The 26,164-nt window shown below is 45.4% G+C and overlaps 1 protein-coding gene across 7 annotated transcripts in view; it reads right to left on the reverse strand.

Moving 5' to 3' along the window:
* ITPR1 (inositol 1,4,5-trisphosphate receptor type 1) overlaps positions 1-26,164 on the reverse strand; it is a 3,145,915-nt gene that overhangs the window by 1,524,260 nt on the left and 1,595,491 nt on the right. For all 7 annotated transcript variants that reach the window (XM_069643506.1, XM_069643503.1, XM_069643505.1 and 4 more), the window contains one exon: positions 3,926-4,037. In XM_069643506.1, the coding sequence (XP_069499607.1) occupies positions 3,926-4,037 (112 nt within the window). The remainder of the gene's footprint in view (positions 1-3,925; positions 4,038-26,164) is intronic.

Raw genomic sequence — 26,164 nt, forward strand, 5'->3', positions numbered from 1 at the left:
CCCGATAACCGGGTCAGGAGCCCCCAAAGGTGACAAAAAGTGCGTCCGACTTGCAGAAGCCCTTGGTACTGTCAAGATAGTATTTCAGAGAGCATCTGACATCCAGACAGTGCAAGACTCTCTGAGCCTCATCCTTGGAGTCAGCAAAGAATGTAGGTAGGACTATTTCCTCGTTGAAACGGAACGCAGCAGGTAACTTTGGTAGGAATGCCAGGTGAGTCCGCAGAACCCTGCCCCCCTGTTGTGACAGGTGAGGTGCTGGGCCCAGCGGAAGGTGAATCAGTGGTTGATCCACGACGCTGAGCATATGCTATCATGCCCTCCCATTGAATCTGCATGGCGTCGCCCAGGGAGCCGGGGCCTAGTCCCTCCCAAGACGCGAACTGATGGCACTTCCTGTTCCTCCAGGAGGCAAATAGATCCACCTGAGGATGGCCCCATGTGTTGAAAAACCTCCTGCAGCACCTGGTCGTTCAATTGCTACTCCTAATTGTCTGCTCCCAGTCTGCTGAGTCTGTCCGCTTTCAAGTTGGCCTCCCCGGGAGGTGGACGGCCCGAAGGTAGATGTTTTCCAGGGCCCATTCCCACATGCTGACTGCTAGGTTTCACAGAAGAGGGGACCTGGTACCCCCATGCTTGTTGACATAGCACATGCTGGTGGAGTTGTCTGTCTAGAGCACGACGGTCCTGCCCCTGATGAGCGGGAGGAAGGCACTGAGGGCTAGCCAAATGGCGCTGAGCTCCAGCAAGTTGATATGCGACTCCCGCTCCTGCTGGGTCCAGACTGTGGACGGTGTGGCTGTACAGAGTGTCTCCACAGCCCTCTAGGGAGGAGTAAGTAGTAATGGTGAGCTGCAGAGTCCACAGATTGCAGTCCTTGGACCACCACGTGAGGTTCGAGTGGAGAAAAGGCGGTATGCTGATCAGCTCTGCTTGGGAGCCCCTCTTCTGATTCCATGAGGCTTTGAAGTGCAGTTGCCGTCTCCTCATCCGGAGCCTCGTGTGTGGCACGGCCAAGAGGACCGCTGCCATGATACCCAGCAGGTGCTGGTACCACCAAGCCGAAGTAACTGGTAAGGAAGTGTGTAGTGGCCGTGTTGATGGCATAATCTTGTCCTCTGAGGGAAATACCTTCTCGGAGCTCATATCCCAGATGTGGCCCAGGAAGGTGAGACTCTGTGTTGAGTTGAGGCCAAAGGGTAGCACCTTGTACTGGAAATTACAGCCCACAATCCTGAAGCGTAGGAAGGAGCGAGGGGGCTGCCAAATCAGGACGTGTAGGTAAGCGTCCTTCAGATTCAGGGAGCACATCCAATCTCCCTTGTCTAGTGTCTCTGCAATGAGTGCTGGCGGAACCATCTTGAATTTTAGAAGAGGGAGGGAGAGGATGAGGGTGGAGAGGTCCAACACAACTCAGGCCAGTCTGGTTCTTCTTTTGAATGGTGAAAATCCTGTAATAGAAGCCTAACCCTCTCTGGGAGGCTGATACTTCTTCCATTGCCTGGCTCTCGACAAGTGACCGGATCTCCGCCAACAGAGTTGCTGTCCTAATCTGTGGGAGGGAAAGAAGGAGGAGAGGGAGGTATAGGTACGCTGTATCCCATGGATACTACTGAGAGGATCCACAAAGTTCTGGCACCAAAAATGCATGTGAGAGGCTAGCCAGCCCCCACTTGCTCCCTACACCTTTTTGTTGCTTGTGCCAGTGCTGACTCGGCGAGCGGTCAGGTTGTCTCGACCCCCATTCCTGGAATCCCTAGGAACCCGCCAAACGCCCGCCCCTTATCGGAGCCTTGATGCAACTGGGTGTATGCCTTAGGCGTGGCCTTAGTCAGGATACATAAAGACTTCGCAGTTTGCAAGCTGTTCTTATCTAATTCCTCGTCGGTTGTAGAGTGAAAGAGGTCACTACCCTTGACTGGAACTTCGAATATGCAATCCTGGACGTCGGGGTTAAACTTAGTAGCCCAAAGCCAAGCCGTCCTTCTCATGTCCATGGCGATGCAGATGGCCCGGCCAGAGGTATCGATGTGGGCCACAGAGGACTCCATGATGTCCTGTGCTACCAGCCTGGCTTCTCCTAGACCAGACAAAGTGTTCCTGGCTCTGCAGCAGAAGTTCTGGGAAGAAGGCTGCTATTTCCTGCAAAAGGAGTTGGCTTGATGCAGGTGCAGAGAGGCATTGGAATACAGCTTCTTCCCGTATGCCTCCAAGATCTTCTCCTTCTTGCCTAGCAGCCTAAAGGACGAGGTGGCTGAAGACGGCTGATGCATAAGAGTAGAGTGACGCCGCAGTAATCAGTGAAGAGTGTGATTGCGGGCGTGCCAACAACAAGAGTGTATCCCCCTCCATCTGTCTATACTTGGTATCAAGGCGCCAATTGACAGGCTGGGCCGAGTGTGGATTGAGCCAACCCTTCTTGGCCAGAGCAACAACGTCCTTCTGCATTGGGATACCCGTCCTGGTAGTGGGTCTTAGGGAGAGGACCTCTGCCAAGACCCCCTCCTCGGGCTGCTCTACCTCAGGATGAGGAAGCCCAGATATTCTGCCAAACCTGCAAGCCTGTTGTGAAAGGCCTTTGCTGACGACGGCATGTCAGGGTCCTCCTCCTCGTATGTATCCACCTTGGTATCCGACTGGTCTGCCGCGGGAGGAGGAGTGCTGGGTGCTGTGGGCTGTGGTGTGGAGACCGGAGCCGGAGGCTGCTGCTGAGATTGGCTCGGAACTGACTGCACTGGGGGCGGATTCAAAGGAGCTGGCAGCGGGGGCTGTGCAGGGGCCTGTAGTGCCGGAGCCATGGGAGGAATGACTATAGGCGTAGGTGGAGTGACCGAAGGGAGCAAGTCCCTGACTGCATCCCTCAGGATGGCACCCATTTGGGGGGTTCACATCAGCCCCAAAAACCTTTTGAAGAACCTGTCCTCTGGTTTGCAGGAGGAACCGGCCCTGCGCTACTGATGGATACACTGTAGGCCATATACCTGGTTGACACCAGTCCCAGCTTGAAACTTGTTCACCCGCCTGCTCTGTTCCAAGGAGTGGCATTGGACGAGCGGCCATGTTGTCTGGCGCAGCGGGCATTTTGTCGGGCTGCGTGCCAAAGTCGTGGTGCATGGCTTTCCAGACACTGCCTCGCCCAAGACTCTTGGTGTTGGAACATGAGGCCTATCCCGCACCGCAGGTCTAGGCCTGGAAGGCGTACCGCCCTCGGCATTGTCAGCGGTAGTGTTGCATGAAGGCGCCCCCTCGGACATGGTGCCAGTACTAGGGCAAAGCGCCTCAGGTGTAGACACCTGGCTAGCCTGTTCTTTAGTGCGCATGGAATCAGAGAGACGCACGTGGTGCAACCTTCCCGTCATGGTCAGTGCCATGGTAGCGGAGGCAAAGAACCTGGGGGTCAGATGTGGGAAAGAGTCCCTCACAGGCTGGACACCTGCTGAAACCCGCTTAAGTAGACATGCGCGCTGGAGGACAAAATACCTAGACAAAGATAAGAGAAGAATCTGGGGAAGAGTGTGTGGAATACATGGAAAAGCCAAACACAGGAGTGCTGGTGAAATCGGTCTGCTCCCGTCGACGCGGAAAAGTGGACTGAAGAGTGGCGCCAGAGGGCGGAGTCAGGGTAGCGCATTCTCCCAGGGCTGCATCCCCGCACGCCTCTAAATTTGAAGACAAAGAAGGTTTTTCTGGTGAAAAAGGTTATGTCTCCTGTCCATAGAAACTATCACAGTGAATCTACGAAAGATCCAATGCTGGAGAAGTAGTCATTAACTTTTAAAAAGAATAACAATGTAGAGGATTAGTCTAAACAATGTATGAATTATAGCGCTACTGACAAAGATTTATCATGCTTCACTCAAACGTGTTACAGAACAAATGTAGTGTGCCTTCTTGAAGGTGTGTGAAGGCATAGTTTGACCATTACCTTATCTCCATAGCCACGGTCCTTTGTCATCATCTCCCGTAGGGTCTGCAGTACTTTGATACACAGCTTCTCCTCATTCTCCTCCAGAAGTTGTTTCGTGTGTCGGATCAATCTGAGAGTTAGCGATGGAAGAGAAGGAAAAGTTACTTTGTTGTAATGAAGGTTTTCCTCCATCATTGTCCATAATAAATTCTTAATGACCAAATATCTGCATCTATGTGTGGGATTTAGGAACATTTGTCAAATACATTTAATGGTTTTTGCAAAGAAAGTTACCGACATGGCAAACTACCTAAAACACCCCATAAAAAAGTGGTAATCATCCTGCAAACAGTATAATTCGGGGAAGAGTGGTTTGTGACAAAGTCCTTTGCCTGATTCCAGTGACAGTGTTGTGACAATGTGGGCTGGGTTCCACCATGAGGCTGTTAGTGATGGGGCGGATCCCCCTAGTCATCCTTACTTGGTCATAGTCATTTGGCATTGGACCATGAAATCTTGCTCTACAATTAGATGTGGACCTCTCTTTCGCTAAGAACCTATCCCTGACATACACCATCACGATAAAACATCATGGAGCCCTACCCAGTTAAGAAGGGACATTATGGCACCTGGAAAGCCAGAAAACCAAAGAACAAGAAATACTCAATTTTCCACAGTCCCAAAGGAAGTTTAATCTTTCAGCCCTAGTGCTGGGAAAGAAAATGTGCCTACCGGTAATGTTAATTCTGTGGATTGTTATCATATAGATTCCTCATCTTGATAGATCATCCCCCTCAGTGCGAGCTACTCAGAAAATTGCAACAGGGGGCATGGTGCGGCTCGATGTCCCTGACTTAGTCACTCTGACAGTGCTCATCCTAGACGCTGGATGAGACATTGTTGACTATTTATAGCATGCACTACGCCCCTATTCCTCAGTTCATCACCTATATCCCCCTGTGTGTGTTCAGCAGGTGAGGTTATCTATTCCCATACACAAAAGGATTGATCATAAGAGAACACCTTCTCTCCTTCCAACTTATTATATTAATCCTAGTTTTTGGGAGGAAAAAATCCATCTTCCATAGTGGGTAAGATAAGGATGGCGATGAGGAATCTGCGGGAAAACAATCCATAGAAAGAACATTCCCAGCAACTTATTTTATTTTTTCTTCAATTAATTGCATTCTCAGGATGGGAAAATAACTTTCTTGCCCTAACTCCAAGGTGGGAATGTTCCCTGCTGAAATGAAACGAAGGAAAGTCAAAGTCGGTCAGTCAAAAAAAAAACAAATAAACGATCATAACCTATGCTTGCCTTTCACTTCTACAACGTAATAGGTTGTGTAGGATTTGCCGAACTGAAAAGTGTTCAAAACAAAGTCAATATGAAAACAAAACTTTTACACAGCTCCCTTCGCCAAATTCAAGACACTCAGGTTAAGAAAGTTCAATAAGGTCTCAGGATTCACTTGGCTAAAGTTCACAGTTCCCTTTCCTTGTTTTATTTTATTTATTTGTATGTTGGTTTGTAAACATTTAAGCAATCACACATCACAAAAACAATGCTAAGTAAAATAAAACTATCAATAATACTTCAATAACACATTTAAGAAATTTATCACATTATCAAACTGGTAATCCATTATCAGATGGTATCATCAGTCATATCTACATTTCTGATATTTTGCATAGCTTCATTAAGCTTTTTTAGACATTTTTGTTTGCAAATTCCTCATTAAAGATCTTTAAGAAAAATGTCAATGCAAATGTCAATTTGTTGTTAGATTCATTGAAGCAATCTTGCCACCACTCCTCTGCACTTAAAGACTGTTTACATGCAATTACTGAGCCAAGAATAGTTCTGAGAGTCGTGAATGCCTTGCAGAATAAGATTAAGTGCTTAAGATTCTCCTCATGATAATCACAAAATTTACAATTGGGACTCAATTTATCATACTTGGCCCAATGCTTCACTTCTTTGGTCTTAAACTGGTTCATCCTAAATTTCATCAATAGATTTCTTTTGTGGTTGTCAGGGAAAGATTCCAGATATTTACACAGTTTATTGTAAGATTTCCCCACCACTGACACATTCCTCATGAGCGAGTATCCAGATCTCTGTGTTCCTATATTAGCTCAGTCTTGTTCCCACAATTTTATTTTGACGGCATCAGGATTATTAACCAGTGTGTCGTGCTCACTAATTATATCCTCAAGATTAATTTCACAGCGCACTATCCATAATGTCAAAACAGAAGTCGACACTTTATGGACAGGCTTATGTAAAATTTCAAATTGCGGAGGACCGTTGGGCATGATCATTTTACAATATGTTGCCAATGTATTACATGTTATCCTAGCATTGATGGACAGCAACCCATGTTCATATCGTACAACCGCAGCAGATGTTTGTTCCTCTGTTTAAACTCGGAACTCTCGACCAGAAAATGTTCTCCATAGTGTCCGATAATAAAGATGAACAACCCAAGACATTTTCTGCTCCAAATATTAAATCCGGCACAGCCTTCTGGTTATAAAAGTTAATTGTCAGGTCCCGTCCACGGGTCAGTACGGGAAAGAAACATTCCTCTCGAATCACGCACCTTCCTTATGGTGTGCCGGTGTAAAGAAAACATAGATTGCTACGTTCTACACTCTGGTCGCAGCCAGGTGCCTGGAAGTTGGCTTGGCAACGCGGACTACCTGTTTTTCATCATGCGACCCACCTAGTTGAGCACCGAACGTGGGCACGCTACCACGCAATATAAGCCCCACCCATCTCCAGAGTTGGTGCTTCTGAATTTACTTTTGGTGGCGTTTTGCTTCATTCTTGAATCCTCGTATTGCTTGTTTCACTGTTCCTATTCCCTGTTCCTGCTCCTTTCCAACTGCCCTTCTTCCCTTCCCACTCTGTGTAACCTGCTTCGACTCTATTTGGACCTGTATTGGGACATGTTTTGTATCGGCGCTGCCCGCATCCTTCTGACCTTGGCTACGTTCACGGAATGCTTTTGGATTACGTTTGGATTCCTGTTTGGGGCCCGCACCCTATGTGACCCAGACTGCTTTTGGACTGCCTGGAATCTGTCTATTCTACGCGGTCAACTCTGATTTCCTTCAGCTGCCATCAAGACTTCACGTGTGGGATTTGTGACTGAAAGGTTTTCCTTGTACACGGACAAAATTATGCCTAGAGGATAAAAAGGCTTACCATGCCAGACTTCCTTGTTGTGTACAGAAACCTAGAGGCGTCCTTGTGCCATCGGGGGAGGTGAACTGTACGTGTCCTTGTGCCATCGGGATAGCTTTGGAATTTGGTTATTCTCCTTCAAGTCCTCCTCACAAACTAATCGAATCCAGTGTGGACAGGAGTCTGGCATGGTAAGCCTTTTTATCCTCTAGGCATAATTTTGTTCTGTCCTTAACTTGTTCTGTAGTTTCGCATCAGCTCTTCTTTTTCTGCAGAGGAGTCGCTGACCTGCACCCTTCTTCATAGTTGCATACTGCTTTAGACATCATTGTAGCAGGTCTGTGGACTACATGTGCCTTGAATACTACTATAGTACTTTCAAATGTGTTCATTGAAAGCCTGCCTTTCTTGCAGTCTAACAGTGGTGTTCCGAATCCAATGTACCTGGTTGGCGTTCCTGTGTCTCATCTTGCATCCGGTCTTTCCTCTGATTGACTGTTCTGCTTGTGTTATACTAACCAAGCTTAGAGCGGTACATTTGAGGGAAGAATTCCCCGGCTACACGACGTGGCAACTAAACCTAGTGGATTCTAGGACAGGGCAATCTGACATTAATGGTCAGGTTCAAAGAGAATTTGCCATATCTCCTAGTGATTTGAGAAAAACGAACCTTTTTTCAGGCATTTCTCGACCATTGGGAGCTGTTGGACGCTGTGCCTGTGCCGGGAGTAAGCGCTGGGAGTCGTCATCACTCGCGCACCCACAGGCAGCCACAGATTAGCATTCGCTTCCTGGAGGAGGCGGAGCTTTGTGGATCACGTGACCGCTCACGTGACATCCTCTGCCACAAAAGCAGAGACAGCGCACCCTCGCGGCGTTGAGCCCGATAGGAGTAGAGGGCGCCGGCTGTTGTGTGGCTGTTTGGTGGCGTGGTGCGCATACCCCTACACCTGATCTCCACTCAAAACAGCTGCTGGGATGAAATCATTCCTTGCGGCTCCAAATAAGCCGGAGACGGGGTTGAGAACAAGGCTGCAGGTAAGGCAAAGACTGGCGTCACTCCCAGGGGTGACTGAGAGTAATGATTATCCCCAAAAATCGCAAATGATGAAACAGACTCGCTTACCTTTCTGTAAAAAGCGAAAAAGCGGTTCTGTGGGGGATATTACAGACATGGGGAGTATTAGCCCCCCTATGAGATCAAAATTAGACACTCTCTTATTAGTACCAAATACGCCGACTCAACCAATGGCCTGTACGGTTCCTTCACTTGATGAGCCAATACCCCTGACAATCGGAGGTCAAGCTCAACCAACAAAACTCAAAAGATCATTAGATCAAGTAAAGGGATGTTCGCACCTTAGTGGGGAGCCAGATGGAAACCACCATTGTGAGAGGGGCACTCCTCCTAATGATTATACTATGAACCCAGCTGAGCCCCATCTCCCACTGGAAGATCGACCAGGGGAGACTTGGGATAATCTAGACAATATGGGACTTGAGGAAATAATCGAAGGACAGACTCCTGAAAGTAACCTAGAGGTGAGAGAGGCGATACTGGGGTCTCCTAGTGAAGAGACTCGCTCTTCGGACGAACTAGGTGAAGACCCGATACAAAGATCTAATCAAACAGGCATTGAACTTGAGGTAAGTATGGAAGGCTCACAAGAGTTTGGGGAAAAGCCATGTATAAGTACTTCCCCTAAACTACCGAGAGAAACAGCAAATAATCTGGAGGTGGAGAGGGAAACACCCAATTACATGAGCAAGGATCCTCAAGTGCTAGAGGACCTTGGAGGTCACTGGGAAGACCATGAAATGGCCCAATGGGAAAAAGCCATCGTCGATCCTACAACTGTCAAGGAGGGGAAAATATCACTACTGAACCCAAGGGGGTCAAATTTAGAAACTTTTGACATTTTTCAACCCTATAGAGAAGATAACTATGCTCCTTTAACTAAGGTCAAAAGCATTCAGAAAACACAAGATGGAAACCAGGTAGCCCACCAAGACCCAAAACGAAAAAAAGTCACCGAGAGTGGTTGTACATACGGGCACTTTGAAAAGTTATCATTTGAAATGCCCGTTTGTAATGAGAACTACCCTCCACAAAATTGCCTAGTTAAGCAAGGTCCAATGGAAACGGAAGGGATGACCCCCCCAGGTACTCCAGAGACTAGCAGAAACTTGATGCAATCACCTATAAAATTGACTAACTTATGCCTGGCAAATAAAATCAAGCATGATATCATGATACTGACGGGGAAAATCGAAAGGGAAAAAAGGAGAAGCTTTTCCCTAATAAATGAGAGGATGGCCGCTCTGGACAGGGATCAAACCAAAGGGGGACCCTGTATGATGGATGACGCGAAGACTACTTTGAACTCCCAGTCACCCATCAATCAACTGCTAGAGACCAACTTCGAGAAAATCAAATCCATTTCAGATAAGAGACATCAAGACCCTAAGGGACAACAAATGGCTAACGATCACAATAGGGCATCGGAAATGACACAGACCTCGATAATGGATGAGATAATGACACCGCCAGCTTTCCTTCAAAAAGATCAAATAATACAACTTATCAGTGAGGCCTGTGCAATCGAGAGAGCTAAGGACAGTGAACATATTCAAAAAGTGGTGATGACCTCATTGAATATTTCGCTGGCTCCTTTTCTGAAACTATATGAAGTCATTAAAGATTCAGTCCAAGAGGTAACCACGACGATTCTGCAAATTAAGGAAACAAATCGGCAAACGGGCCTCTCTCTACAGAATTTAAACTCAAGAGTAGATAAAGAAGCAGAACAAACTCAGACTTGGCAAAATCGTCTGGGTGACTTGGCCAGAAGGGACGCTAGTGATAAATCACTCCTTATGGAAGCAGTATTAGAAGACTGTAAATGGATGAGATCCCAGCACAAACAAAGTAAATTGGACCAGCAAGCTGCAGAACAGCCAAACCGAGGTAACGGGCCAATGAAATTGAAACAAGGAAAAGCCACTAAGCCCATCGAACCAGAACAGCGATGTGGAGATGTAATTCTCATCTCCCCGAGCAGTAAGGAGGGCCAAAAACAAGACAAGCCACCCATAAAAGAGCAATTGAACTTTGCTATCTTTGCAGGTACGGATAATAAATCCAAGGAACACCAACCTGAAACCTTGCCTGCAAATAATTTCAAAGAAAAGGGGAAAAAAAACAAAAACGAAATACTTAAACGAAAGGTGAATGGATCAAGAGCTTTCCTGAGGAATCTAAGAACACCACCAAGAAGGGAAAACCCACAGTGTACCAAGAAGCCAAGAAGAGAACTCGTGATGGGTGTCTTGGATTCCATAGAAGCCGAGGGGGAAATTGCGTCGAAAACATCTGTGGGATCAGTAGATGAAAAAATGGAGGACTTGGAACAATCAGCCGTTCTGAGTGATTTAATCGAACTTCTCTCAAATAACAGTGATGAAGAGGGGTGGGGAAACATCACGCCGTCAGAATGGAAAACAATTGACAACTGGGATAGGGACGAGCTGAACTGCCACTTGAAGGACAAGCAGACTGAGAAAAAGGATCGATCTAGTAAACCTAGGGAAGAAACAGAAAAAAGTATGATTTCGCCTTGGTATGATTATGACATGGAAATAGAATATTCGAGGTTTAAAACACTAGAAGAAAAAAGGAGAGAGTTGGCTCATAAGGGAAAAACCGTCCACTTTGAACCAAGGAAGCATAATCTAAAACAAAGAAGTCACAGTAGAGAAAAAGATCGTATGGGCAGTAAGACCAGTAGAAAGTTATTAACTGATAAGCAAACACCCTCCACCAAAGACCACCTTGTGAAACTGGGAACTACATCGAAGGGGCCGAGGAAGGCCCTTTTGAATAGATGCTACGTGATGTCTCTATGCAAACAAACTCCAGCGCTCAGAGCGATTTCAGCTGACGATATAAGAATTGTGGAATTCCCAAAAGAAGGAAGGATGGATCAAGTAATATTACATCTCGTCTCAAAGGAAGTAAAACAAAAATTCCTAAAGGCTGAAGATTGCCTTAAACTAAAGGGCTATCGACTGGAGGACGTAGATTGCAGTAGTCAACTGAAGAACCCAAAAGAAACAACAAGGGGCAAAGGGAGACCCAGGGAAGTGGAGAGGGAGGACGGCAATAATAAAAAATATATGGTGAAGGACTATAATAATAAAGGACGAGATATGGAGGAATTGGGGAAAAGGTCCAGAAAACTAAGTGACAAAGTGAAGGTGGTGGAAATAAAGAGTGATACTAAATCTCAGAAAGCAAATGCCACCTTGATGAAGTTCTCAGATGAGAATTTGAAAAACCTGAGATTTACGGTGGACAACTCGGATAACCCAAAGAAGGGTAATTCTACATTGAACAAAAAAGGCCTGAAAGCGAATGAGCGGCCTGAACCAAAGAACACGAGCACCACTAAGAAGAAGCAATAGAGTGAGGAGGCCCGGCAAAGATCGGTCTCTTGTGCCTCATGGAATACCCGAGGCTTTCAACACTTATTTTCTAAGGAAAGTGATTTCCTGGCTGCCTACGATATAATTTCGATCCAGGAGTCGTGGCTGCGAGAAGCACCTATGTGTGAAGGCTATGAAGTCTACTTTAATCCGGCTAAGAAAGGCCCTAGAGGTAGACCTTATGCAGGCCTCATGGTATTAAAGAAATTGGACTCGTCACTACAAGTTTTGGAACATGTGATCCCAAATCCCTATGTGCAGATATTAACAATCAACCTAAAAGAAGACACTAAGGAGAATTTTGAGAACATGACAAATAAACAACAAAAGAAAAAAATGGCGACGATGACTCTAATCAATACCTATTGGAGTGAAAATATGCCGAACCAGGAAAATTATCTAAAAACCATCATGAATGCAATAGATAAATCTATGATGGAAGACAAAGAACGGCTAATTTTACTGAACGGGGATCTGAATATCAAACTCCTTGACAAGAATGGTAAAATAAGAGATATAGAAAATCTACGAGGTAAAGAAAGTCTCTGGACAAAGGAAATGTCTACTCGTGATATGAGGATGTTAAACAGTCAGACGCAAGGTGATCTAATGGGTGCGAATACATGGCATAGCGGTAAAACAGGGGCCTGTTTAGATTACTGCTTTGTCGGAAACAACACGCTACCCTGGATCAAAACATTTACAATAATCAAACAAGCAAATAGCGATCACAGCCTCTTGAGAACTGAACTAGCATGGAATACTACATTACCACCATCGATGAAAAAATGGAAGGAAACAGAAGTATCCTGGGGAAGAAACCGACTGAGACTTAGAAATCAAGTTATACCGAAGCTGGTAAAAGACTTTAAAGAAGCGGGTAATAAAGGCGATGAGACAGTAGAATATAAATGGCTCCTGGAAGCTTTTGTGGTTAAGTATGATCCAGCAAAAGTGAATAAAATTGAAAGAAAACATGCGTACGATGATTCTGTGGTCACTAAAAGGAAGCAATATAGAGCAGAACTTAAACGTATTAAAAAAGAAAATTCCCCGGTGAAAGAGATTCTCCTGCGGAAATGCCGGCAAACTTATAAAAACTGGCTGCGCTCGACCCGCTTCTTAAGAACTCAAAGAGACGCGGAAAAAATGCTGGCGGCACTATCTACCAACAACTCAAGAAGTACCTGGGACTTAATTAATAATAGAGATCTAAATCAGTCGGCAATTGGTGTAAATCAAGTCTCAGAGGAAGACTGGTATCGGCACTATAATGAATTGTTTAAGGGGAAAACCATGGGTACACCAGCAGAAAAAAGTAATACGAGTTCAGCATGGGATTTTGAGTTCGACAAAGAAGATATACGGATGCTTATTAAAAAGCTCAGCAGCTCCAGGGCAACCGGTCCGGATGGCATTTCCAACAAAAAACTAAAAGAGAACTGCGGAGATTGGACTGATTTGATTTATGCCCTTTTCAAAAGAATAGCAAAAAAAAAGCAAATTCCAACAACATGGACGGAGGCGTATATAGTTCCCATCTTCAAAAAAGGGGATCGATCTAACCCCAAAAATTATAGGCCAATAGCCTTGTTAGACTCTATTGGGAAACTCTTTGCGGCCATCCTATTAATGAACCTAAAAAAATGGGCCACAAGAATCAACATCCTAGATGAAAGACAAACCGCCTTTATAAGCGGGGTGGGGACATCTCTAAACCTGTTCTTGTTAAACCTTTTGAAAGCTAAGGCTTTGAAAGACAATGTAACAACTTATCTGGCTTTCATTGATCTTCAACAGGCATTTGACAGTATCAACAGAGAGCGACTATGGTCGAAATTGAGAAACTGGGGATGCCCGAACGCCCTGTTGGCAGCAATCCAAGCGCTATATACCAATACCTCAATCCAGGTCCAAATTACTGCTAATGGAGGGCTATCTAGAAAAATCTATACCACTCGGGGAATCAAACAAGAATGTGCTCTGGCTCCCTTTCTATTTGTTCTCTATATGGCGGATATGAAGACATCCCAAGAAAGGATCCGTGCGTTCCCTCCAAAAGTGAACGGTATGGAAGTCCCGTGGATGTTATACGCAGATGATGCGGTATTTGCAGATCAGACCCCTATTGGTCTGCAACGTAGAATTGAAGCTTTCAACAAATATCTGAAAGAAAACGACATGCAAATCAATGTAAAGAAATCAATGATACTGTGCATGAAATCGAGTCGTGGGAAAAAACCTGCAGGGAAACGACAGATATGGATGCTGGATCAAGAGAAACTTGAAGAAGTGGATACTTCCATCTACCTGGGTATTAGGATAAATAAAAATTGCAATGAACAAGCACAATACGCCCTGATTCGAGAGAAACTCGCAGCGTTAACTAATCAAGGAATCCTACTGCACTATAAATATGGAAAATTTTCGCTGCAGCCAATTATCACATTTTATAAGCAAAAGGTGGTTGCAGTGTTAACATATGGAGCAGAGGCACTTTTGTCTTTGGGATGGGAAAGCTGGAATCTGTGCGAGGCCTACTTTTGGCGAAGGATCCTACATCTTCCGAATTCATTGCCCTTAGTCCTGATAAGATCGGAACTCAGACTTCAATCTATGGTTTCAATCACGGTGTGGAAATCTCTTTCATTATTTCGGAAGTGTATTTTGGACAATCCGGCACAGCCATTTAATGTTTTAGCAAGACCTGGGCTGCCCAATGAAGATATAATTTTTCAAGAATGGAAGAAGAGATGTGAGGATACCTTAGAACATCTAGGTATCTCACTGGAAATTCTAAAGTGCAATCCTGACAAGGCCAAAAGAATCCTGCGGGAAAAAGACTGGGAGGAAACCCAGGTCACTAAATTAGCAGGAAACTGGGCTCACAACATCGTCTGGGAACGCAAAGCATTAAATATTCTCCCACCATATCTTCAGAAATTTCCATCTAAACATTACAGAGATCTGCTATTACGATGTAGATTAAATATCTGGCATTCCCGAGAGGTTAAGCTGAGAAGAAGGCTCATTGGAAAAGCATCAGCAATCTGCAGGTTCTGCAAAATGAAGGACCAACTTGAATCAGTGCGACACGTGATGCTAACATGCCCGGTTCTGATACCAAAGCGATTAGCGTTTTTGGGCAACTATATAAACAACATCACGATGGAAACAGAAGAAGAATACTGGGAACGCCTTCTAACAGCAGATAAGGTGGGTCGTACTATTGACGCACTAAAGTTTGTCGAATCCCTAAATCTGGACCAGGAAGAAACGGAATTGGAGGAGAAAATAGGAGCCCAAAAGACTACTGGATGCATCTGTTACGATAAAGGGCTTCCATTGGAAGGATAACTAAACCGATTGGAACTCAAATAATACTTTAGAAGAGGAACTTTGAACTCTTGTTTCTCGGACTCCTATTTGAGGCTATTTGAGGCCTGTTAAAGGTTTACCTACGATTAACCAATAAAACAATAAAAAAAAAAAAAAAAAATATCTCCTAGTGATCACTGTGGCTTGTACTACAAGTTGGCAGCATTTTGCTTTAGTCTTTTCAGCCCATATATTATCATTTATACTTGAACTGAGCCACATGCCCAAATATTTAGTGTGCATGACGTTTTTCAAAGTTTCTCTTCCAAGCAACCATTTAAACTTTTTTGTACCTTTCTGGGTACGGTTTTTCCTCAAATCCTGAAGAGTTAGAATCACAGATTTATTCGAGTTTATATATAGTACATTTTTTGCCACGTATTGCTCTACGGCATATATAATTTACGCTGCAATCCGATGGGAGTAAGATCCATCAAAACAAGGAATTCAGCATACAGTATCCAGCTCAAGGCGGAACCATACATTTTTGGATCAAAGCCATTGATGTTTTCAAAAGCATCACCAATATCTGATAAGAATGCATTAAATTATCTACGCAAGAAGGCAGCCATGCTTGACTCCACAGAATGTTTTTATCGGCATAGTTAGTGTGCCTTTGGAGTCCAGCCGTATGTTAATCTCTGTATTGGTATGAAGCTCCTTTATCGCCATTAGTAAGGTATCTGGACAATTCCAAGATTTCAATTTGTTCCATAGAATTTCTCTGTCTACGCTATCAATAGCATGAGACAGAACAAAGGCGAGGATAAACTTTACCACCTTTTCAGATGGCATCCATTTTGAGTCGATTGATAAGGAGGAGATTTGGGCTGCATCCCACACCTATAACGAATCCAGATTGGCGATGATCAATGTGCCCACTGAGTGTTAACCATTTTAGAAGTTTATGTTGCAATTGTGTCGCATAGATTTTCACAACGACATCTAGCAAGGCAATTGGCCGATAGTCTGTCGGGATTGTTCTGTTGCCCTTCTTGAAGATAGGAACAACTATTGCCTTCTTCCAAGAGTCCGGTGTGTCACATACTGTTATATTGTCGAACAGTAATTTGCAAAACTCTGCTAAGGCTTCAGGATTGGACTTAAGAATCTGGTTTGTTAGCCCGTCTGGGCCCGGTGCGCGAGATGCAGACAATTCTTTGATGTTTATCAGAATATCATCCTGTTCAAACTCAAGCTCCCACCGTTGCAAAATTGGTAGTGATGGATTATTTTTAGAAAACAGCTCCGAGAAGTGTGAGACCCATTGGGATTCCGTCACCATATTGGTTTGTGTAGCTTGTTGTACGCTACATTCATAGTTCAGTACTTTCCAGAACTCAGCAGAGTTTTAATTTTTTAGGCACTTCATAATTATTTCTACGTCGTCTTGTTCTCTACTGTATTGACGAGCTATTTACCAATTTTTATATTTTTGTTTGATCTTTTTCCTTTCTTTCAACTGCAAGGATGGATTAGATTTTAGTACTTTTCTTAGATCTCTTCGCATTTCTCTTTTGTGTGTGACTACTTGCATATCATATGCATGTTTATGTTTATATACACATTTTCGTTCACCATTTGGCGACTTCTTATATTGGTCCAAAAGGGAGGTGTAATCCACACCAAGGGTGTCCATGTTGTTTACATATTTGTCTACACGCTATATTGTTTGCTTCTAAGCGAAGTCTATTTCCACTTGGATTAGTTGATATTGCACATTTCCAAGATTGAAGTTTACACAACACTAACACCCTTGGAGACTTTGACTAAATTGTGATCACTATCGTGCATTTCCACTACTTGCAGGTCTTTTAGATAGCTAGACAAATTTTCAGATGCAAATATGTAGTCAAGCATGGATTTTTGAGTGTTTCTTTGCCAAGTTATTTTGGCCGGGATATCCCCGGGTACATTGCCATTTAGCATAGTAAGATCTCTCATTTCCAACTCTTCACACCACGTTTGAACTAGTCTTTGTTTTGATGTAGCCGTGTTCCTATTCTCCTCAGTGCAGTTTAGATTTAAATCTCCACATACTACAATGTGTGCATGGTTATCAACAATCTTTATCTCGTCAATTATTTCCGTCACTTGATCAACAAATGACACTGTGCCAGCCTCTTTATGATGCCAGTAGATTTACGATGTAAAAGCACTGGACATCTTGTTCCTTTTCAAAACTTTGATTAATAATGACCACTTGAATGTACAGGGATACATTTGTACATTCTCGTATTGTGAGGCCCACATTTTTCTGTACTTAAGTTAATAGTTCTGCACACGGTCATCCCTTGGCTTTTCAGACTGCTGGGTTCATTGCAATTTCGAATTCCTCGGCAATCAGACATTTGTCCAGCCAAGTTTCTTGGAGACACAAGAGGTCCGGGCTCTTTGCCCAGTCTCCTTTTGTATTATATAAATGTGTGAATCATCTAGTGTTCCAAGTACCTATGGATACAATTTCTTTCTTTTGGTCATTCTGACATTAGCTTTGATTGTGGTTTGCTGGCGTAGCAGCTAACCAATCCCAATTCTGAAGTTTCTCATTATAGATCATGGTGTTATCACTATTTGAGTTTTCTTTCATTGACTGTGGATTGCATTCACCGTGATTTTGAACTTTTCTCCTGGTTTCACTTCTTGAAGTACTCGATGATCCTGTCGACTCGCAGCATTGAACTCTGAACTCCTTCTTCCTCATATTGTTAGAGCTTATTTGAGATTCCATATGATTTAACTTCATCTTTTGTTTTTGATGTTGATTGTTGTCCTGTATAAGGAGCGAATCACAAACCACTCTTGAATCAATATGCAAGTAAAGCCTTTTCAGGCATATCTCATTTGTAAATTCGACTGCCTTTATGTCACTGCACTCAATAGTCCGGAATGATGGAACATGATGCAATAGTCTCATAACATTCTTTCTATTCATAAGTATCCCATCGTTTATATCTAGAATTCTTAACAAAATTAAGCAAAATTTTGCACTTACTTTCTGTTGCTTTGATCGATTCATATTTTGACATGTTTTGTTTGACTTAGCTTTTGAAAGATCCTTGATTTGGGTTCGTATAGTTCTTTCGAAGGTGACTTTACATGTTGACTTTAATTATTTTTTTTCATTGGTCACGATGTCTTGGATGTTTTCTTTAGCACTATTCATAAACGGTGCTTATGTTTCACCGCACAGCAAATCCAAGTCATCTTTACTGCATATCTTCTCCACCACTCTGTCTTTTATCGTCTAAGGTTTGAAACACATCTTGTTATGCAACATTTTCTGAGGTTCGTAGGCAGAATTAGTGCACATACTCGCCTGGGGATGAATGACGACAGATTTTAGCAGAAGAGTTTTTCACCTCTGGGATCTCGCGTCTGTCTGGCACTAGATTAAGTTTAGTATCTCTACTTTCCACACTCTCGTGTTCTACTTCTGGATCATCTTCGTAGGTTGAACAGTTCATGAGAGTCTCAACAACAATTTCTTCAATTGCCTTTAAAGCTTCTTCATCTAGTTTAGATTGACCGAGAGCTCCTTTCGGCGACAAGACAATTTGGCATATTGCCAGTGCTTGCATTTCATTAACTTGGTTTTCACACATTCTGCTGTAATATATTTCTCACCCATTTGTGGTTAAAGTCAGATTCACCGTTTTGAGATTTCTTAAGAATTTTCTAGAGGTATTCATTAGTTTACCTTTTTTCTGATTTTGGGTTTTCTTTTTGAGGGCTACACACTTAGCAGAACTTGTTTTAGGTGCCTTTAATTTCGGTGTAAAAATGGCAAAAAGCCCATTTGAGTCTTGAGCCGTATTACCCATTTTTACTACCTCACCCATCTGTGGTACAAGCAAATCGTTGGGAAGCTGTATTTGCAGCTCACTGGTTGCCTTGTTTTTTTTTCTAGAAGATAAGCACAAGCTCTCTACAGTTTTTAGCCCAGATAATAGATTTAGATTCTCTGCCGGATTTCCTACTATGCCCCCTGCATTTGCTGAAGTTGACGGTCTGGGATAATGTAGAATTTCTTCTGCAAATGACGGGGGATTTTTGAGTGCCACCGGACTTCCGTTTTGAACCGTGCTCTCCATTGTTGCCATTGCATTTGGTTTAGAGGTAAAAATGTTCTCTTCTTCAGGTTTTTTTTCCATGTTCAAACTCGTAATTGAAGAATTATCCGTACTATTTTTAATTTTATGCAGACTTTTTAAGCCCTTGGGACTACATATTCGACTTTCTCTATGCCCCGGCTTGGACTTCATATTTGGTATTTGATTTTAAGTAGTCCTAGAGCTTCTCTGGCTACTTCAGCCAGTATCTTTTTGTCTTCATTAGAATTACGACCCAAGTCTAACATTTTTAATGTATTCTCATTATTTCCATTGTCATTTAGCGACTTGATGTTATATATTCGCATTTCATTTTCTATGTTGTTTAGTTTTTAATTTAAAAGTGCTGTAAGCGTGGTTAGATCGTTGAGATTGCCATCCATTTGCTCGCACATTTTCAAGTAAGGAGCCAAAGCAATGTTCATTGTAGACATAATGATAGGTTGTAATTCGCCAGAAACCAGCTTTGACATCTCTCTGGTATCCACTTTTCTTTCTTCAGGATGCAACCTTTTTTTCCAGGTTGAGCGTCTTATTTTGGGAAAGGGGCGCTCTATCAGCGAGGAATCATCTGTGGTATCAGTTTAATCAGCCGATGAGCTATTTTTCCTTCTATTGCATCTCGTCTGACTTTCACTGCGTCTTTCCACCTCTAAAGATGTGTTATTTAATGCGAATGCTGAGACAACTATATTCGGATTGTTCATAACTTGTTTTTGGCTAATTATTGCTTGCAAGCAATCTACAGCCGACGAGGAACAGAGCTCGATTCTTCTGCACTTTGGCACATGTTCCTGTTTTATTTCAGCTTCGTTGGCGTCAGGACTCAAGAGTACAATTTCAAGGGGATTGTGATCTCCGACGTATTCCACATCTATGACAGGTAATGTCGACAGCTGTGCTGCTTCGGAAAATTTTCAGCAGAGGGCGTCCTGCGTCAATGGCATTGATCCATTGTCCCTCGAGGGCCTTCGTCGAGGGTCGAAGTCACCGGATGTTATATATAGGACGCACGGCTCCCGTAGCTTCAGTTCAGTTTTTTCTGCAAAAGTGTTTGCTTCGGAATCTCGGCGCGCTAGATTCTTTCTTCGTGTACGATGTCTTCATCTTCTTCTATTACCCCAAAGTCGGGCTGTAAAAAGTGTCCGAACTGCAGTCCTAAGATGTCCATCACGGACCCACACGGCATCTGCCTCTGGTGCCTCGGCGAAAGCCACGCCACCGACCACTGCGAGGATTGCCAGTCCCTGATGTCTAAGGCCTTGCGGGTACTTAAGGGGAAATTGAAAGTACGTAGGGTGTCTAAGCCCCGTAAATCGAAGTCTGCTGGGCTTTCGACCGATAACTCGAGGGGCGACTCTCTGTGTCGGTGAAAATCCAGGGGGTCTCGGTCTAGGAGTGCTCGACACATCCCTGGGGCAGTGTTCGCCTCCCCAGGTGAGGGCTCATCAAATTCTGCATATGGTGGACAAGTTTCAACATGCCCAGAGTCTCCCGGCATTCGAATTCTTGAGGTTGCTCAGCCTCATGGCAGCCTGCATTTTCCTGGTGCCAGAGGCCAGGCTGTGGATAAGATCCCTGCAGTGAGTTCTCAAGATGCAGTGGTCGTAGTTCTCCGACAGGATGTCGGATCCCGTTCAGATTCCGACCTCGGTCGCCCAGGATCTTCTATGGTGGGCCGTCAAAGGCAATATGAGGAAGGGAGCACCATTTTGGCAACCATGGATGGAGGTGACGATCGTGACAGACTAATTCCTCACAGGTTGGGGCGCTCATGCCAACGAGTTGACAGCCAGCGGACGTTGGTCTCCGGCGGAGTCCATACTCCAACTCAATCTGTGAGAGCTGAGGGCCGTCAGGCTATCTCTGAAGGCTTTTCTGCCGTTTGTGCGGGGGAAGAATGCCCCGATTATGACAGACAATACAGTGGCCATGCACTACCTCAACAAAAAAGGGGGGGGTAGTGTCACTCCCGTTGTGCAGGGAGGCGATGCAGCTCTGGTTCTGGGCCATCCAGCAGGAAATTTCGATCTCGGCAGTTCATCTCGCTGGAGACGAAAACGCGGTGGTGGACGCTCCGAGCAGCCAGAGCATGATCTCTCATGAGTGGGAGCTGGCTCCCACTCATGAAAAACTGGCTCAGGAAGTTCTTTTGGAGATCTTCGCCGTTTGGAGAACCCCACAAGTGTATCTCTTTGCCACCAGTGTCAACCGGAAGTGCGTGAGATGCTGCTCGCATGAATTTCTCCCAAGACGAGCCTTAGGGGACACTTTCGTAGTGGAGTGGTCCTTCCCACTGCTGTACGCGTTTCCTCCAGTTCCCGTCATTCCGCAAATGTTGCGGAGGTTACGGAGGTTCGGTTCCCGAATGATCCTCATTGCTCCGGCATGGGCCAGGAGAGCATGGTACCCGGACCTTCTAGACATGTCCATCTGCCCTCCACACCGTCTTCCCTACCGAGACGATCTGCTCTCACGGGAGGGGGGTCGGGTTCTCCATCCAGAGGTCAAGTCTCTCAGCCTTCATGCTTGGTATCTGAAAGGTTGAGGTATAAGGATTGGGACCTCCCCGAAGACGTGATGGAGGTGTTGCTTACGGCCAGAAGGCCCGCAAAGAAATCCCTGTACTGTTGCCGTTGGAGAACGTTCTGTGACTGGTGCAGGGTACAGAATGTGGATCCTTTCCAATGTTCCATTCCTTTGGTTTTGTCTTTTTTGCTTTCTTTAGCCCACAAGGGCCTGCAAGTGGGTACCAGTAAGGGTTACCTGGCGGCGCTGTCCATATTTAAGCACTCGCCTGAGCAATGTTCTTATTTTAAGATTCCTTTGATTGATGGGGCGTGGCCTGGCAGCCATGGAGTAGGCTGCATCTTCACCAAACTCTGTGATCCAACAGTAGAACCTGAAGAGCGCAAGCTGCATGTCAGCTGATCTGACATTAAAAATAGCACCAGGGGTGCATGAAGGAGTCTGGAACAGCATGCGAGCATTCGCGAGCTGATTGAGCCAGGCGTTCGCCAGATCTGATACTTTGTTGCAGAACTTGTGGTTGGCAACAACGAAGACAACAAAGGGACCCGTGAGGATGTGAGAAGATACAGCAGAACAAGCGGCCCAGCAAAGGGCGGCATACTGGCAGTAAACAGCAGATGTGTGCCGGGGTATTATATACATCCCCGCACCGGCCAGAATAGGAGGGAAGACGGGAGGCATGAGCCCAGAGACGAGTGTGGACCACCGGCGACAGAGACATTGCAGGCAATCGTGCGTGCATGGAACGAACTGTGGCCCTCACCTCTGCGGGCATCCGGGAAGCGACCCTTCTAAACAGAGGAGGAGGCTTGAATGAATGCAGGATGGGCGGTCCGGAATGCGGAGACACCCGATAGCAGAGCGGTGTGTAGAGGCTTGATGTTCATGGACCGTGACACACTGAGCGTTCATCGGATGCTGTATGTGAACGCGGAGGCAATCACTCGTTAATGGCTGAAAGACAGAACGACCGACGCTTTCCATAATTGATGGCAGGCAGGTCACGCTGTGTGAGAACAGTGTAGCTCACCAGACATTTTTTCGGTTCACAGCTGTGTGCGGACGAATAAATAAGATGGCAACAATAACGCTGCTCTGCTATCATGACAAGAGGTACATAACTAAGCGCAGGGCTGGTGCATGAAGGGTGCTGGGGCCGGCTGACGGAGTGCTTTTTGTTCTGGATGGGAGACTTGTGCCCAAGGTCCTAAATTGGAGCGCCCATCCCTGAGAGTAAATGGGACTGGTGCAATCAAGTTGGATATGCTGCTAGAATAAGTTAATATAGGAGGACTTTTGCATTATAATAACTGGAAGGGGTCAGAACCCAATTTGCCCGGAACAGTCGCTGGATGACAGCAAAATAAGAAGTTAGGAATCAAGTAGGCTAAATGCAGATGCTGCGGGAAAGTTCCCGTTAAGGTGGATATATAACACCGAGCTCCACGGAGGTCTGAGGCACAGTGGTAGTTTCGAGGAGGGTGTACCTATTGGTCTCCAGAAACACGCTAATGGGACATTGACTACAGAAGTCAGAGGAGCTATGTGGGAGGACACAGCCCACTCGAAATGCAACTTTTCATGCCACCACATAACGCAGCCCATTGAGGAAGACACTCCAGCGCCTGACTGAACTGGTGGAGTCACAACAACACTGAAGAGCTGGAACCAGACACGTAGGAAGGATTGCATGATGTCAGTGAAAGGGGTGAGGGCCAAGAGCAAACAACCTACAATGGATACCTTTGCAAAGGCACAGCGGATCCCCTGAACCCCGGCACAAAGTGTAATGGCGGCTTCCGTGGATGGTACCCCAGAAGGAGAAAACCATCAGGTCCTAGCAGCCATAACAGAACGCTAAGTGGGGTAAAGCAATGGCGGATCTACGGAAGGCCCTGAAGAACAAAATAGATGCAGCAGGAATCGAAGTCACCCTGCTGCGACAAGACGTTAGGGCGCTGGCAGAAAGGACAAGTGGCCTGGAGAGCGCGGTGAAGACTAACACAGATGTCAGCACAAATAATGGGAAAGAGCTCCACGTACTAAAGCAGCAGGTTGTTAACCTTGAAAACCGAGCGGAAGGAAGGGCAAGACGGAACAACATCCGGGTGGTCGGCCTGCCGGAGGAAGAAGAGGGCCAAGACCCCACGGACTATGTGGAGAACGTGATCCTGCAAGAGATAGGGGCAGACAAGCTCTCACAAGGGTTCACAGTTGAACGTGCACATCGGGCCCTGATGAGGAAACCACGGCCTGGGGCCCCACCGCGGCCGATAATTGCGAAAATCCTGAACTATAAAGACAGGGAGAAGATCCTGGAGTATTTTCGTAAAGGCGGAACGATAGAAAGTGCATCCATCAACATCACGGCATACCCTGACTATACTATGTTGGTGTAAAGACAGCGGTATACTTATGTGGCGGTCAAGAGGAGACTGCGTACGGCTGGTATCAAGTGCATGCTTTTGTACCCTGCGAAGCTAAAAGTCTTGCACAAAAGCAGAGCGCTCTTTTTTGATACCCCAGAGGAAGCGGCGTCATGGCTGGATTTACAGGGCTGTCCGGAGCGAGATGAGGAACAAGATCGCCAGGAGCACGATAAGTGAGGAGAATGTATCGTGAACACTGAGGGGATAAGCAGGGGGGGTGGAGGGGAGTGAGTCCTAGTATGAAACTTTGGAACATTTGATCGTATTATGTAGCTTTTGGACTCTATGATCCTGTTGGTCTGGAATATAGTGAATAAAATGCACAAGTGAACTGGGTAGTACTAGGCGTAGCAAATTTGTAATAAACAGGAGCAACAGGATGGATGCAATTTACCCCCAAGAATTGGTAGTAAGGCGGCCATTAGGGCGACTTCACCCTGCTGAGCCTCAAGTACAGGCTTTTGCCAGAAAGGGCTAGATGAGGGGGTGCCTGAGATCCAGGGATGGAGCTGGGTAACAGCTGGGGAGGGGGTTGTTGGGGAAGGGTAGGGAGGTGGGAGTGAGGGAGTTGGAAGGGTTTGTTGTGTTTATAATTAGGGGGAGTTTAAGTTGGGGTATGAGCCTACATAGACGAGTTAAGCAACTGGAGTTGGACTGCATAGGAGGGTGGGGGGGGGAGGAGAGGGACCCTGACATGCCCTGGGGGATCTTAAAATAGTCACTTGGAACATCAGGGGGTTCAATAGTTACCTGAAGAGAAATAAGGTTATGCTATACCTACGGAGACAGAAGATAGATATTGCCTTATTGCAAGAGACGCACCTGATGCGAGATAAGATGGAGATGATCAGGAGGAAATGGAAGGGAACTGTGGTGGGTTCGCCATATTCTGCTTATGCCAGGGGAGTGATCATCTGGGTGGCGCCACACATCCCATTTCAGCTGTTAAAGACGCTGGTGGAGACGGACAGGAGGATGATCGTGGTGAGGGGATTGCTGGAAAATATGGAAATAAGTACTGTAAATACGTATGCCCCGGACCAAAATACTGCAGCATATTTTAAAACGCTGTGTAACAATCTTAGCATGTGTGTGGGGAGTGCGGTGATTTGGGGGACTTTAATTGCGTATTAAACCCTAGGGTGGACAGGTCAGATGGGAAAATAGATAGGCCTGCCCTGTCAGCCAAAGCATTATAGAGGCTGCTGAATGATTTTGGGTTGGCTGATGTATGGAGCACGTGCCATCCAATACTCGCATTATTCTGCCCCGCAGCAACTACACACAAGGCTGGACTATGTCTTTGTCACTCCAGAGATACTGACAGAGATCACGCAAGTCGAATATAAAGCGAGGGTCCTCTCGGACCACTCGCCTCTGATCCTTAGATGGCAATGTTGTCCCCCGAGAGCAAGAATGCCAACGTGGCGCCTCAGGGCAGATGCGCTTAGAGACCCCCTTTTTAGTGAGGACATGAGGGAAGAAATTGTTAGCTTCTTTGAGACGAATACGGGCAGTGTGGATTCAGCGGGCACATTGTGGGAGGCTTTCAAAGTTGTGATGAGAGGAGTGGCTATAGCAAAATCTAAAGGATTGCAGGGAGGGATCCTGGTGGACCTGCAGGAAACTGAGGGAGAACTGGAAAGAGCACTTAAGGGAGAAAACAGTACCAACCAAGACGCTGATCTGATACTAAGACTGCAGCAAAAGTGCGCAGGGCACTGGGAAAGATTGTGTAACCTTAACTACAAAAGGTATATAGAGAGGCAGCATGGGGGAGGAGATAAACCAGGAAGGATTTTGGCATGGCTATATAAGAGTGAAACCCCTAAACCCCCGATTAGATCAATAATAAGGGGAGACAGAAGGGTTGTGTATACCCAAGAGGGAGTTAATCAGGAGTTTGCAAACTATTATGGGCTGCTACATGGGGATGATGGGGAGGATAATCTTGCGATAATAGTTGAAACACTGGAGGACATAGGATTGCCACAGATCAGTGCTGAGGAAAGAGAGGAGCTGGACGCACTGATTACTTTAGAGGAGCTAGAAGAGGTGGTGAGACAGTTGCCAACTAGTAGGACCCTGGGGGCTGATGGACTCCCAAGTGAATTTTATAAAATATTTA

Source organism: Ambystoma mexicanum, chromosome 2p (assembly GCF_040938575.1).
Source record: "Ambystoma mexicanum isolate Mex_15411 chromosome 2p, UKY_AmexF1_1, whole genome shotgun sequence".
Classification (NCBI taxonomy): Eukaryota; Metazoa; Chordata; class Amphibia; order Caudata; family Ambystomatidae; genus Ambystoma; species Ambystoma mexicanum.